The sequence below is a fragment of the Grammomys surdaster genome, unplaced genomic scaffold (assembly GCF_004785775.1).
Source record: "Grammomys surdaster isolate TR1022 unplaced genomic scaffold, NIH_TR_1.0 141, whole genome shotgun sequence".
NCBI classification, from domain to species: domain Eukaryota; kingdom Metazoa; phylum Chordata; class Mammalia; order Rodentia; family Muridae; genus Grammomys; species Grammomys surdaster.
In genome coordinates, this window is record NW_021604599.1 from 8,292,350 (window position 1) to 8,305,510 (window position 13,161).

The following is a 13,161-nucleotide window of genomic DNA, read 5'->3' on the forward strand; positions in this document are numbered from 1 at the left end:
TCCCACCCCCTGGGGCGTCCAGCCTTCATGAGGTCAAGGATCTCATCTTCCACCTGTGCCCGGCAGGGCCCTCTACTCTTACATATTCAGCTGAAGCCCTGGATCCCTCCATAAGTGCTCCCAGGCTGGTGGTAAGAACCCTGGGAGCTGTGGTTGGTTGGTATTGTTGCTCTCCTCATGGTGCCACAAACCCTTTCAGCTCCTTCAGTCCTCACTCTAACTCCTCCATTGAGAACCTCATGATCAGTTCAATGGCTAGTTGTGAGCATCTGCCTCTGAATATGTCAGACTCTTGAAGGCCTCTGAGGAGACATCCATATCAGGCCCTTATCGGCATGTACTTCCTGACTTCCACATCAGCATCTACCTTTGGTGACTGCATATGGGGTGGATACTCAGGTGGAAAGGTCTTCAAATGGCCCCTCCTTCAGTTTTTGTCCCTCGATTTGTCTCCATATTTGCTCCCATGAGTATTTTGTTGCTCCTTCTAAGAAGGACCGAATCACCCCCACTTGGTCTTCCTTTTTTATGAGCTTCATGTGGCCTGTGAGTTGCATCTTGGGCATTTCAAGGTTCTGGGCTAATATCCAATAATCAGTGAGTGAATACCATGTGTGTTCTTTTGTGATTGGCTTACTTCACTCAGGATGATAATTTCTAGTTCCATCCATTTACCTAGGAACCTCTCGAATTCATTGTTTTTAATAGCTGAGTAATACTCCATTGTGTAAATATACCACATTTTTTGAATCCATTCCTCAGTTGAAGGACATCTGGGTTATTTCCAGCTCCTGGCTATTATAAATAAGGCTGCTATGAACATAGTTGAGCATATGTCCTTGTTATATGTTCGAGCATCTTCTGGGTATATGCCTAGGAGTGGTATAGCTGGATCCTCAGGTAATGCTATGTCCAATTTTCTGAGGAACCGCCACACTGATTTCCAAAGTGGTTGCACCATCTTCATAAAATTGCAAAGTTTCTGTAAGGCAAAGGACACTGTCAATAGGACAAAACGACAACCAACAAATTGGGAAAAGATCTTTACCAATCCTTCATCTGATAGAGGGCTAATATCCAATATATACAAAGAACTCAAGAAAGTAGACACCAGACAACCAAATTACCCTATTAAAAAATGGGTTATAGAGCTTAACAAAGAATTTTCAATGGAAGAAACTCGAATGGCCGAGAAGCACCTAAAGAAATGTTCAATGTCCTTAGTCATCAGGGAAATGCAAATCAAAACAACTCTGAGATTCCATCTCACACCAGTCAGAATGGCTAAGATTAAGAACTCAGGTGATAGTAGATGCTGGCGAGGGTGTGGAAAAAGAGGAACACTCCTCCATTGTTGGTGGGACTGCCCGCTTCTAAAGAACCATGAGCGCATAATTAAAAAGCAATTCCATTTTATCCACAACCTGATTGATTGCGTTTTAGATCAGTTCTATTTCAATGTAATGTTTGTGTGTGTGCATGCATGCGTGTGTGCATTATGTCTATCAGCTGGTTGGCCATTGAGCGCCCAGGATCCATCTGTCTGTCTTTACTTCCAGTGCTGGGGTGATAAGCACACACACCATGCCCAGCTTTTTATACAGGGGATTTGAATTCATGTCCTCTTGCTCTCAAAGCAAGTGTACTTGTCGTTTTGAAGCAGTTTTTCTTGTCTAGCTTATCTTTACAACATCCAAAGATACAGCTTGACGAACAGATGGCAGATCACGCTTCTGTTAGCATCTTATGTCTGTGCTGCAAGATGGTGTCTTTACATGAGCTGTATAGGGCAGTGGCCCAGGCTGCAAGCTCAGAAAGTAATTTTCCAAGTTTGTACTTAGGTTTCTTTATTTGCTTGGTGTAAAGTATAAGATTCTTTGTCCCTGTCCCCTGACCCTCTCCCCAAACCCATGATAAAAATACCCTGACAAAAGTAGCTAAAGGGAATAGGTTTATTTTAGCTCACAGTTCACAGTACAGTCTTCCTTTCTTCCTTTCTTTCTCTTTTTCTTTCTTTTTTTGTTGGACTAGGGCTATGACTCAGTGGTGAAAGGCATATGTGTCTTTTGTGATGACCTGAATTTTGTTCTTGGCATTGCAAAATAAATAAAATAAAACCATGCATACGCGCACACGCGTGCGTGCGCGCGCGCACACACACACACACACACACACACACACACTGGTAACACACTGTAGCTCTTTTGAAGAAATATATATTGTGAAAATAAGTCCATACAGTCTGTAATGTAAACCAAAACAGCTTTAGTTACATTCAACCGGAAAGATTTTGTGTTTTTATATAACATACAGACTTCTGAATTTGGCAAGTTTTTCTTCAAATACGGTATAGAGATAATGTGAATAGCTTCTAGATTCAAGGTGGCTCTGAGAATCGATGCTGACCTTCTGGCTTATGTCTGTAGCTACAATCAACGTGAATGCAGCCAACGACGGCTGGTTTGGCAGCTTGAAGGACAGCATTCAGCAGCAGCAAAGTGAAGCAGTCTGGGTCTCTGAAGGAAAGGTATGTGGTCTAGATTTGCTGCCGTGAGGTGAGAGTCTGTGTTCTCCATGCTTCCTCAAGAGGGCAGTGAATGTAGTAAACCCGTGAAACAAAAGGGATTTCAATGTGTTCATCAAGTCGGAAGCTTTATCGTTCTCCAACAGAGTAATAAAAATGAAGGGACCGTGCAAGGCAGAATGTGATGAACGCTCGCCTACATTCACTTCCCCTCTACTTTTTAATGTAGCAACTAGAATTGCATTCCGAGTACTCTAATCAGAGCTTACAAGTTCTCCTTCCTAATGCCACAACGTACTAAGGACATGGGGAAACTCGGAGTGGAGATGAGAGGCAAGGTTGAGAACCATGGGGAATGCAGATTGAAAAGATATCAAGAGAGGTTCTGAAAATATGAGAGAGCTGGAAATATGTGCTTAGTAAAGACGTCAGTGGAGAATGCATCCGACTCTGAGCTTGAGTAGGTGATGTAAAAACACTAGTAATCTTTTCTAGCCCTCTCAAGTCAGATGCTATCCCAGATGTTTAGTTGACATGTAGCATCGGCCAAATGTTTATAGTCTCCACTGCTCCCTCTAGAGGGCAAGTTGGGCAGGGTGTAGATTTTGTTCAAGATCTTGGTGATTGAACCCAGCTTCTTCTGAGAAACATCCCAGCCTGGGTCTGAGAGTCTTGGAAGTGAATAGGGGTGTGCATACCCCGAGGTGGAGACAGACCGGCAGAAAAGCTGGAGAGAAGCAGATCCTGCAGAGCAAGGAAGCTTGGCTCAGCTGGCATAGAGGATGTAGTAAGGATAGACCCAGAGGGTCCTCAGTCTGTGTCCCTGTGCAGAAATTAACCCAGCATCTACATAAGTTCAAAGCCAAGTGACAGCAGGAAACTCGAGGTCCCATCCCTTGCTAGCACATGTCAAGGTTCCCAACACTTGGCTTAGCCCTTGGGAGTTTTCTTGAGTCCCCATTCCCAGGAGCCATGCCAGATCCCACTCACCCTTCAAAACAAATTCCTCTAGATGGAAGGGATGGATGATGACGCTGAAGACCGCATGTCCTACTTAACCGCCATGGGCGCGGACTATCTGAGTTGTGACAGCCGTCTCATCAGTGACTTTGAAGATACCGACGGCGAGGGAGGCATCTACACTGACAATGAGCTGGATGAGCCAGCCGAGGAGCCGCTGGTGTCTTCCATCACCCGCTCCTCTGAGCCGGTGCAGCACGAGGAGGTGAGGCGAGGCACAGCACACCCTGGGCAGCTCGCTGCAGGCTGTGAGGCCATGAGGATGCTGTAGAAAGTGTCCTCGAGGATTGGAACCGAGGACTGCTAGGAAGGCACACCGTGAGCCCGTGCCTACATGGCTGTGGCCGCGATCCCTGGAAAGTGGATCCAGATCGTGACGTTGGGAAAAGGCTGAGTTACAATACCGTTCACTACTCTCTTGTCATCAAGAGTGATAGATGAGTAGGTCAGCTTCACGTCCGATGTGACTGTCCAAATTACAGATGGGACATTATGAATACATTATTGCTGCATTTGCTTGTAACCTTTGATTAGGCCTCTCTCTGTACTCTTAGGAGCCCTGCTTTTCTTCTCATGACCTTTAACCTCCTAATGCTATCAAGGTTCCCGAGTGTTTCCCCATCAGTTTCCTTCTCTCTGTATGTCACCTTTGAAATGCGCTTCATACATCTGATCAGATGCACTGTACATCCAGGAGCTCACACGGTCCTTCAAACTACCAGTGGGCACTAGTATAGGGCAGAGCGATTGTTAGTCGCACCTCAGAGAACATCAGCATGATGATGTTTGTGGGCGATGTTATCTGAGTCCTTTTGGATGGTAATTATGTACTCCCCTTTATCGGGTTAGCTCATCCCAGTAAATGATAAATGATAGAAGTACTCCCCCCAGAAAAAAAGTTAATGACTACAGACATAGGAGAAGCTAATGCTTAGGAATACTGCTGACCTTTAGGCGTATTTGGTTTGGTTTCTCTTCCTTCCTTTAAAGGTAGAGCATGCTGCTCTGTACTCTGCCGGTTTAGTGAGGTGTGTCCTAAGGTTCCCTAAGGAAGGACGGTTGGAGTCTGAGAGAGCTGCCCTAGCTCTTCGGCTTCCGAGTTCCCACAGGGTTTCAGAAATCAGCAGAGCAGAGTGCTCTCTTCTCTCTGCTCGTTGGGTGTTGTTGGTGTGAACGAACTTTTATGTTTTGTAGAGCATAAGGAAATCCAGCCCAGAGCCACGGGCTCAGATGAGGAGGGCTGCTAGCAGAGACCAACTTAGGGATGCTAGCCCGCCCCCAGCGTTCAAGCCAGAGCCGCCCAAGGTATGTGGCTGGGAAGCCCAGGATGGGAAGGAGGAGGACGCAGGTGCCTTGGAGCCCCTGGGCACCCAGGGGTACATGCAGTGAGGTGATGTGAACTCACCATGTGCTGTGATAGATAGAGCCTGTCCTTCAGACCATCGAGTGGGCCTGAAAAACCAGGGAAGAGTGAGAGATAGGCTCAAAAGCCACTGTTAGGAAAATGTATGATTTTAGGCTTTATAGTTGAGTGAGTTACTTAATTTATTTACTATTTATTTATTTATTTATTTATTTTGGTAGAAAAGTGAAATGCAGTCAAATGCTGCACTCCAGAATCACTAATCTTGGCAGTTTTGTTTGTTCCATTTTGTTTTTGTTTTCTTTTTCTATCCAGTAAAATTTTTCTGCCCACAATCTAATTTGGACATACCAGAGAATCCTCACTGGTGATCTGCTGAGAAAAACAGGCATCGCACCGCTGTTGTGTAGAATGCCTCTCCCTATAAAGGCATCGTAATTTATTGATTTAATAAATTACTATCTAGAATCAACATAAGGATTGCAGGGTGTGAGTCTTGTGGTTTCTTGCCCCAGATCACAATCAGTCATTAGCAGTAGGCTTTTCCTTATAGCTCAGTAAATTTTTTTTTTTTTAAACTCAGTAACTTGGACGAGAAGGCTTAGTGACTATGTAAGCTGTCAGCAGTAATTAGTGACTTGATATAAGAAGGCACCAAAGGCCTGTGGCAGGGCTGGAACTGAAAGTGAAGGAGGAGCAGTGGCCACTGGCATGGTGTCCTGCCTGCCTTACCCTGACTGTAGCTCAGCCTCATTGCCCTCACAGCCAAGTACAGCTTTCACTTTTTTGGCCCAGGCTCGTACCCTCTAGGCAGGTTGACCTCAGACAAACCTACTTTTTCATCTCCAAAATTGATGTCTTCTGAGGTCTTCTGTGACATGCCATCTTCTCCACTGTAAAGTGTGTCTGCTCTACCTCTCGCTATTGCTGGCCACCCCACCTCTGCCAGCACTTCTGTCATCTGCAGGTGGGGGCTCAAGATGCCCAACCAGTGGCTGTTTGCCCTGTCATAATTGGTTCTTTGTTGAGATGGTTACATTGCCCACCTTTGGAAACTGATCAGGAAACACAGTGTATTAAATCACTAATGTAGCTCTGAAAATAAACTAAAAGCCCAAGGTCAAAGGCGTGCTATTGCTCTCTGCAGGCCAGAAACCTGAACAGAGAAGACTCCTACGACTACTCCAAGTCAAACCTCTCTGCCACGGCTGGCAGTGAAATCCCGGGGGGTTCTACCAGAGGCGGTCCTCCCCCTGTTGCAGTGAAGCCTGCCTTTGGGCGATCCATCCTGAAACCTTCCACTCCAGTTCCTATGCCTGAGAGTGAGGAGGTTGGGGAGAGCACCGAGGAGCAGGAAGATGCTCCCAGATCAGTCCTGGGCAGAGTGAAAATATTCGAGAAGATGGACCACAAGGCAAAATTACAGAGGATGCAGGAGCTCCAGGAAGCACAGAATGCAAGGGTAATTGTTTTTCAACCACCAGGGCATCTTAGCTTGCCCCACGTGAGAGTTTCAAGATGTTTGTTCTCCATGTAACAGTGCATGCCCCTTTTCCCACTGCCAGAGTCATGCCAGGCACAGCCACCATACAATTCTCTTGTGCTGCTTCAGATTGCCTGCTGGCAGCACACTTCCAATCGAGAACCTATCAGCTAGCTATGGTGGGGCTTGCCTTTAATCCTAGCACTTGGGAGGCAGACACAGGTGGCTCTTTGTGAGTTTGAGACCAACATAAGCATGCTCTACAAAGTGAGTTCTGGGACAGTCAGGGTTATAACAGAGAAACCCTGACTTGGAAAACAGAAATAAACAAGCAAACACTAAAGCTGTAGCAGTCCAGATGAGCAAGATTCAGCTCTCCATTCTGCAGGTCTGTGGCCTGGTCTGGGCTGAGGGTTAAAGTCGGTACCTCTCAGATGTTATCGTAGCTAGAATATGGGTGATGGTTAGTTGGTCCTCAGGCCTTTCATGTGTTCCCAGATTTGCCGTAGCATACCGGCAGCCATGGGCTTGTGGGTCGTAGTTTTTCAGCCAGTAGAATATTTGAGATGCACATGAGACATTTCAGTATCAGAGGACTCTCGACAACAGAAGTGGGAGCACGGCTGTAGTCGCAGCAGCTTGGAGGCCAGGGCAGGAGAGTCACTGGAGCCCAGGAGTTAGAGATCAGCCTGGGTGACACAGTGAGACCATCCCTTAGAAGTGGGGAACAAAGGCAGGACAGGCTTTCTCCCAGTCACCCTCCCCCTTCTCTTTCCTTTTCTTGAAACCTTACTGATGTTGCCCTGGGTGACCCAGACACAAGATGTGCTCCAGCTTCAGACTCCTAGGTAGTTGGGACCACATGACCTACTTAACACATTTATCATTTCAGCTGTTTGTAAGCGGACAGACAGCTCAGTGGTGTAAAGTATATTCGTATCGCCCTGCAGCCTACACTTCCATTGCTCTCAGGAGCTTCCCGAATTCCCAAGTGAAACTATACTCATGTGACAGTGATCCCTATCCCCTCTCTCCAGTCACTGCCACACTGTTCTACAGTGTGCCTCTCGGAATTTGATGGTTTAGTGGACTGTCTCAGGGCTCCCTCCTTCCTCACCGTTTGGTGTGTTCTACTAGGCCACACCCAACCATGAAACAGGCTTGCAAATTCTCTCCCGGTTTCCTCATTACCACAGATCGAAATAGCACAGAAGCACCCTGACATCTATGCGGTCCCAATCAAAGCCCCCAAGCCAGATACCGGCCTGCCGCCGCACATGAGGTAAGGGCTATTTGGTGGGTTGGTCAGAGGAGGCTTCTCCAGCAACTGTATTTAAAGAAAGTACTCTACCCATGTGGTCAGAGCGCTAAGACTTTCCTTCCCAGACTGTTAACCTTACCCTGTCAGTCAAACTTAACTATTAAGATTACAGAATCAAAAGCAGGGCAGATCTCTGTGAGTTTGAGGCCAGCCTGGTCTTTATAGTGAGTTCCAGGACAACCAGGGCTATGTAGAGAGACCCTGTCTCAAAAAGATTACAGAGTCAGAAGTTTCTGGCCACTGCCCTGTGTGCCCAGTGGCACACTAGAGCCTTACATTGTGTTAGGAGGGCACGTGAACAGATTCTTGGGGCTTAGGGTTTCTTTTGTCACTAGAGTTTAGTAGCTTGTAGCCAAGCTCCTTAATTCCTTTGTATCACCATGCACAGTCAGGACTCTTGTGCCACACTGGGTCTGGCGTCAGTGGACTAGCACAGCGTTTAAGTGCTGAGCAGGCACTAGGCATTATCAGTGTCCTCCTGTGGTGATCTCAAGTTGAGTTATTTCCTGCTTCAGGAAGCTGGAGTCTTGTTTAAAGCACTGAAAAAGTAGAGGCCGGTAGATTGCTCTGAATGCCAAGCTGATGCTGACAGAGGAAACTTGGTACAGTTGATTGACACTGGGGAGAAGTCTCTGCTGGGGGCCGGGGCTGTAGTGGGGCATCTAGGAGTACAGCAGGTACAGCCTTCCTATGTTAGTTCAGACAGCAGGTGGTTGACCAAATAGGCCATGGCCTTGACCCATATCATATCTCTTCCCTTATCACCCTGTGAACCAGAAGAGTGGCCAGCAGTGCCCTAGCTGGTAGAATGTGCCCGGGGTCAGGAAACGATCACCCTGCTGGGCTCATAGCTTCCGTGACACCCCTCCCCCCAGGGGCATCTAGACAATACGGCTGTGTTTAATACCCTCATTTTGTTAGTTCTAGACCCCCAGAGCCTCAGAAAGCTCCTTCCAGACTTTACCAGGACACCAGAGGAAGCTACGGCAGTGACCCCGAGGAGGAGGAGTACCGCCAACAGTTGGCAGCACACTCGAAGCGTGGTTACTACAGCCAGCCCTCCCGGTACCGAGACACAGAACTATAGAGGTCTAAGCGTGGACTCCTGCGAGGCCACCTGGAGGAGATCTTCTCCAGTTAAAATGCACTGCAGAGATACGGTGGGGACCCAGGCACCAGACAGCACAAGTTATCAACTGAAGGCTCTGTTTGTGGGACTGGAGTAAAGTTGATTATGACATTTTGAATGAAGAGAAACACTACAGTCTGATAACTGTTACTTGCTTTGGTGTGGACCAAAATCTGTATTAATCTCTCTGTATTTTTAATATGTATATTGAGCAATAACTATTTTTCCTCCATTCATAGCTGCCTTCCAGCACTGCTTCAATGTGAAGCAAATGAACAAGGAGTGAAGAAAGTACTGTCTCAAACTAAATTCAGAAGTATTTTATCACCACTCTCTAAGTGCCTTTGACAAGATGTGTCTTACACTTGCTTCCTTGAAGCTTTCTGCAAAGCTATAATGGACTAAAACTTTATTTTGACTAAATTTTTATACCACTTTAGCAGCTGTAACTGCCCCCTGTACCATGCCACCTTTTCAGGGCATTGTCTTTGTAGTATTTTCCATAAATTCTGACTGTACATAGGACAGCTACACTTGGGAGTGTGGCTATCGGTTCTGCGTAGCTCGGAGGCCACGACTTTAGAGTGTCATTGTTTGTCTAAAACCACGTGCTCCACAAAGGTAGAGACTTGAAGAAAGGGTATTTTATTTCCTTTATATCAGCATATGTACTGACATCAGGTGGTTTTATAATTTAATAAAAAGGAGTACCTCGTAGTCAAGAATGAGCTCTGTGCTGAATCTCCACATACCTCTTCTGGGCAGTGTGGGGTGGCACCTAAGATCCTCACGCATTCAGAGTGCTGCTCCACCACTAAACTGTACCCTAGTCTTCCTGATTTATTTTATTTTAATTAAAAAAGACTTTTAAAAAACTGTATGAATGTTTTTTCCTGGATGCATCTATGTGCATCACATGTGTGCCTCGTGCCTGCAGAGGTCAAAGAGGGCATCAGATCCCCCAGAACTGGAACTACATTGGTTATGGGTGCTGGGAATCAAACCTGGGTCCTCTGGAAGAACCAGAAGTATTCTAAAGCACTGAGCCGGGTACCTGGTCCCTCCTTCCTGTTGTGATCACGCAAGTGTGAACTTAAACACTGAGAAATGGAGACACAAGAAGGATAGCCCCATCACAGGTCTGGTCATTCTTGGGCAATTCCTCCAGTCCCTTATTCATGTGTGTCTGCTGTGTGTCTGTGGGAGAACCCTGAGGCTGTGCTGTGTTGTATGTAGTTTTAGCCACCTTTGCTCTGGGAAGTGACCATGCTACCAGCCCCTTCCCAGCTTCCCTTGAATCCTTGGATAAAGACACAGACACAATTAGTTGTTCTTTTCAACTCACCTTAAGACACAATTCTGGGTGCTACTGTCTCCCACCTGGAAAAGTGTGTCCTTATCAGTTTCTTAGGTGTCAGTCTCTCTCACCTGCCCTAAGCTTCAGTTACTAGTTCCACCTCGCCCCTGCCAAACATCCCTGAACACCTGCCTGTAGGAGCAGCCTGTGTGGCCACTCCCATTTTGAGATCTCGCATGGTTGCCCGGTTCTCTCTCCAAAGCATGGCAATCTCCTTCCTTGCATCTCTCTGCCTGCCTCCCAGGACCTGAAAATCTCACCTGTCCCTTCCGCCCAGCAGTTGGCCCATGGCTTTCATTACTGACAGATCAAGAACCAATTAAGGAAACAGGACCTTAGCATAAGAACCGCCCACTACAGTGCTTGGTTTCTGCTTCTGTTTCCTATCCACGTTTTATCAAGAATATTCTCTCACACTGTGAAGAACTCCGCATGCCCATCGTGACTCGTCACTGCAGACTAACACTGCCCCTGCTTCCTAACTGAACACTTGCCCATTGGCCATTTTGATTGTGCCCGTTTTTTCTCTATTACATTAGATGTGCCACTTTTATCTAAGCTGTGCTTTGTGTGCCAGCTGTCATCATGCCAGCTGTCCTGCAGCACTGGAATAGCAAGGGGAAGTGGTGGGCTTTTAAGGCTTGTGTTTACTACTAGATTGCTTCCTAGAAAAACTCATCTGTTTCCACTCTCTTGAAAGAATAAAATAGGTGCAAAATATAAATGTGAGAGTTTAGGAATTTAAGCTCATATGAATCAAAAGTTCCCTGAATTTGGGAGAGGAGGCTGAAAAGGATGGGCTCTGGTAAGGGTCCTTTATGCTATGTTCAGTAGCAAGCTTAGGTTTTGGTGGAGTTAGAACGGGGCTTAATGAGTCATGCTCTAAACTTGTGCTTTTTCCAGCCTGTCAGTTTGGGTGCTGTGACTCCAAGCCATCTATTACTGTAGCTTAAATTTCTGAGCTGTCTTCAAGGCAGCGACTAAAGATGCTCTTTGCACAAGTAAAAGCCACCGACTGTGACAGCTGAAAACGTACACTGTTTAAACCCTGGACAACTTACTGTTCCTTCTTAAATTGCAGCAACAAGACATTTGGTAAACCATTTAGGGACAGTCAGGAGACCTGTAGTCATTGGCACAGGCTAGTATCCGATGCAGTGATGTAGACAGGCAGTGTATCTGGTCTCTGGAATGGCCGTCAGTGGCCAGTGACCACCACTGTTCCTCCATCACTTGTCATATGCTGCTTTGTCTGAGGAGGACTCAAAGCTCCCCACGGTATAATGGAAAATATAGGATGGAAAAGGGGAGAAGAAACTGGGGAAGCTTTGAGTGAGGGTGGTGTTCACTCTGTTGTGGCTTCACAGGTTTTCAGATGCAGAGGGGGAGTTCCCAAATGGCTACTCTATACAAGGATGATGGGGGGGGTCAATTTTTTTTTGTTATCTTTTTTCTTTTGAGATAGATCTTACCACCTAATCCAAGCTGTTCTAAAATGTCAACCCTCCTGGCTCAGCCTCTTGAGTACTGGGGTTCTAGGCATGTTCCACTGCCTGGCTTGGGAGATCTGTTTCTTACTGTGTTCTTTTACGGAGGGCAGTAGCACAATTCCCAAACAGCACGCAGAAGTTCCTGGGTAAAGGAGCAGAAATGTGTGAGGCAGCACTCTGTAGTGTGGCTTTATCCTGAGTTTGCATCTGTCCAGGATGCACGGCTGGGAAGGAAGATCTCTACTAATATAAACAATCCTAGGAGAGGTGGGCTGAGCTCTGGGAGCAGATGTCTGTGAGAAGGGGTGGAGGAGAGTGTGTGTTCTGGAAGAAAATTGGTGGGGGCTGGGCCTGGGCACTTCCTACAATCATTCTGTAATTCATGGCAAGCTGTTTTGTCCTGTTCACTGTGTCCCGGCCTTTCTAAGACAGTTCCGTTAGGGAGCACAGGAAGGATAGAAGGGCTTTGCTAAAGGGTCTGTGGGAAACACCTAGCCATTGCCCACCTCCATTAGCAGGCAGGAATGAGAATTACTGCAGGTTGACTTGGAGTGTTTTTTAAATCCAAGATGCTGGGATCAGAAGTTGGCTGGCAGCCAACGTCTTTGAGTTCAAGTGAAGCCTGTGAGTCTCTGGGCAAATCTAGTCTGTAGATGATTCAACCTAAGGGTATTCACAAATAGCAGTGTGCTGAGTACAGTGGTTATGGCTAGTGCTAACTGTCATAGCGAGAATTGCCATTACCTACCTGGCTGGGATGCTGGACTGTATAAAGAAGGCCAGCTGAATGGTCAACACCTCTAAATCTCCCCTCAATTTAGTTGCCCAGTTGGTTTCTCCTCGCTAAGCACCCTAAATCTGCTCTCAGCTTAGTTGCATTTCTACTCTCTCACCTGCTAACCCCAGGCCTAGTCAGGGAAGCAACCAATGGCCACTCCACCCAAGATCTCACAAAGCTGGTGGTTCTCTCTCCTTCTGAAGCATGGCGAATTTACCTTTTCCCCTGTGTGTTTCCTCATCTGCCTACGGGAACCTGGAAGTCCTGCCTCTTCTGCCCAACCATTGGCTGCTAGCTTCTTTATTGATCAATCAAGAACCAATTGGGAAACAGGACCTTTCAGCATTAATGTACAGATTCCTGATCAAAGCATCAGAACCACTCCCTAGCTTTGGATTCGCTGGTGTATTAACTTTCTATTACTATCACAAATATCTGAGGAAAAAGAAAAAGGATAAAAGAAAAAAAAAAGATGTTTGGATTCATAGTTTTGAAGGTTTCATTCTATGATCAGTGGGTCCTGTTGCTTTTGGGCCAGTGGTAAGGTCTCACATCATGCAGGTAACATGGTGGTAAACAGTGCTATTCTCATGTTCAGGGAGTAAGGGTGAGGTGGGGCAGGAGTTGCATTGTCTCCTTTGAGGTCGTGAGTCCTGTGATGTAAAGATATCCCAGTAGGACCCACCTCTTAAAGGA

At 46.5% G+C, this 13,161-nt stretch overlaps 1 protein-coding gene across 4 annotated transcripts in view; it reads left to right on the top strand.

Moving 5' to 3' along the window:
- Tjp2 (tight junction protein 2) overlaps positions 1 to 9,718 on the top strand; it is a 124,093-nt gene extending 114,375 nt beyond the window's left edge. For 2 of the 4 annotated variants that reach the window (XM_028763975.1, XM_028763972.1), the window contains 6 exons: positions 2,427 to 2,527; positions 3,537 to 3,749; positions 4,739 to 4,849; positions 6,055 to 6,369; positions 7,587 to 7,672; positions 8,633 to 9,718. In XM_028763975.1, the coding sequence (XP_028619808.1) occupies positions 2,427 to 2,527; positions 3,537 to 3,749; positions 4,739 to 4,849; positions 6,055 to 6,369; positions 7,587 to 7,672; positions 8,633 to 8,798 (992 nt within the window). In that variant the 3' untranslated portion in view covers positions 8,799 to 9,718. The remainder of the gene's footprint in view (positions 1 to 2,426; positions 2,528 to 3,536; positions 3,750 to 4,738; positions 4,850 to 6,054; positions 6,370 to 7,586; positions 7,673 to 8,632) is intronic. The other 2 variants (XM_028763974.1, XM_028763973.1) reach the window with 1 other exon arrangement.
- Positions 9,719 to 13,161: the final 3,443 nt, after the last annotated feature.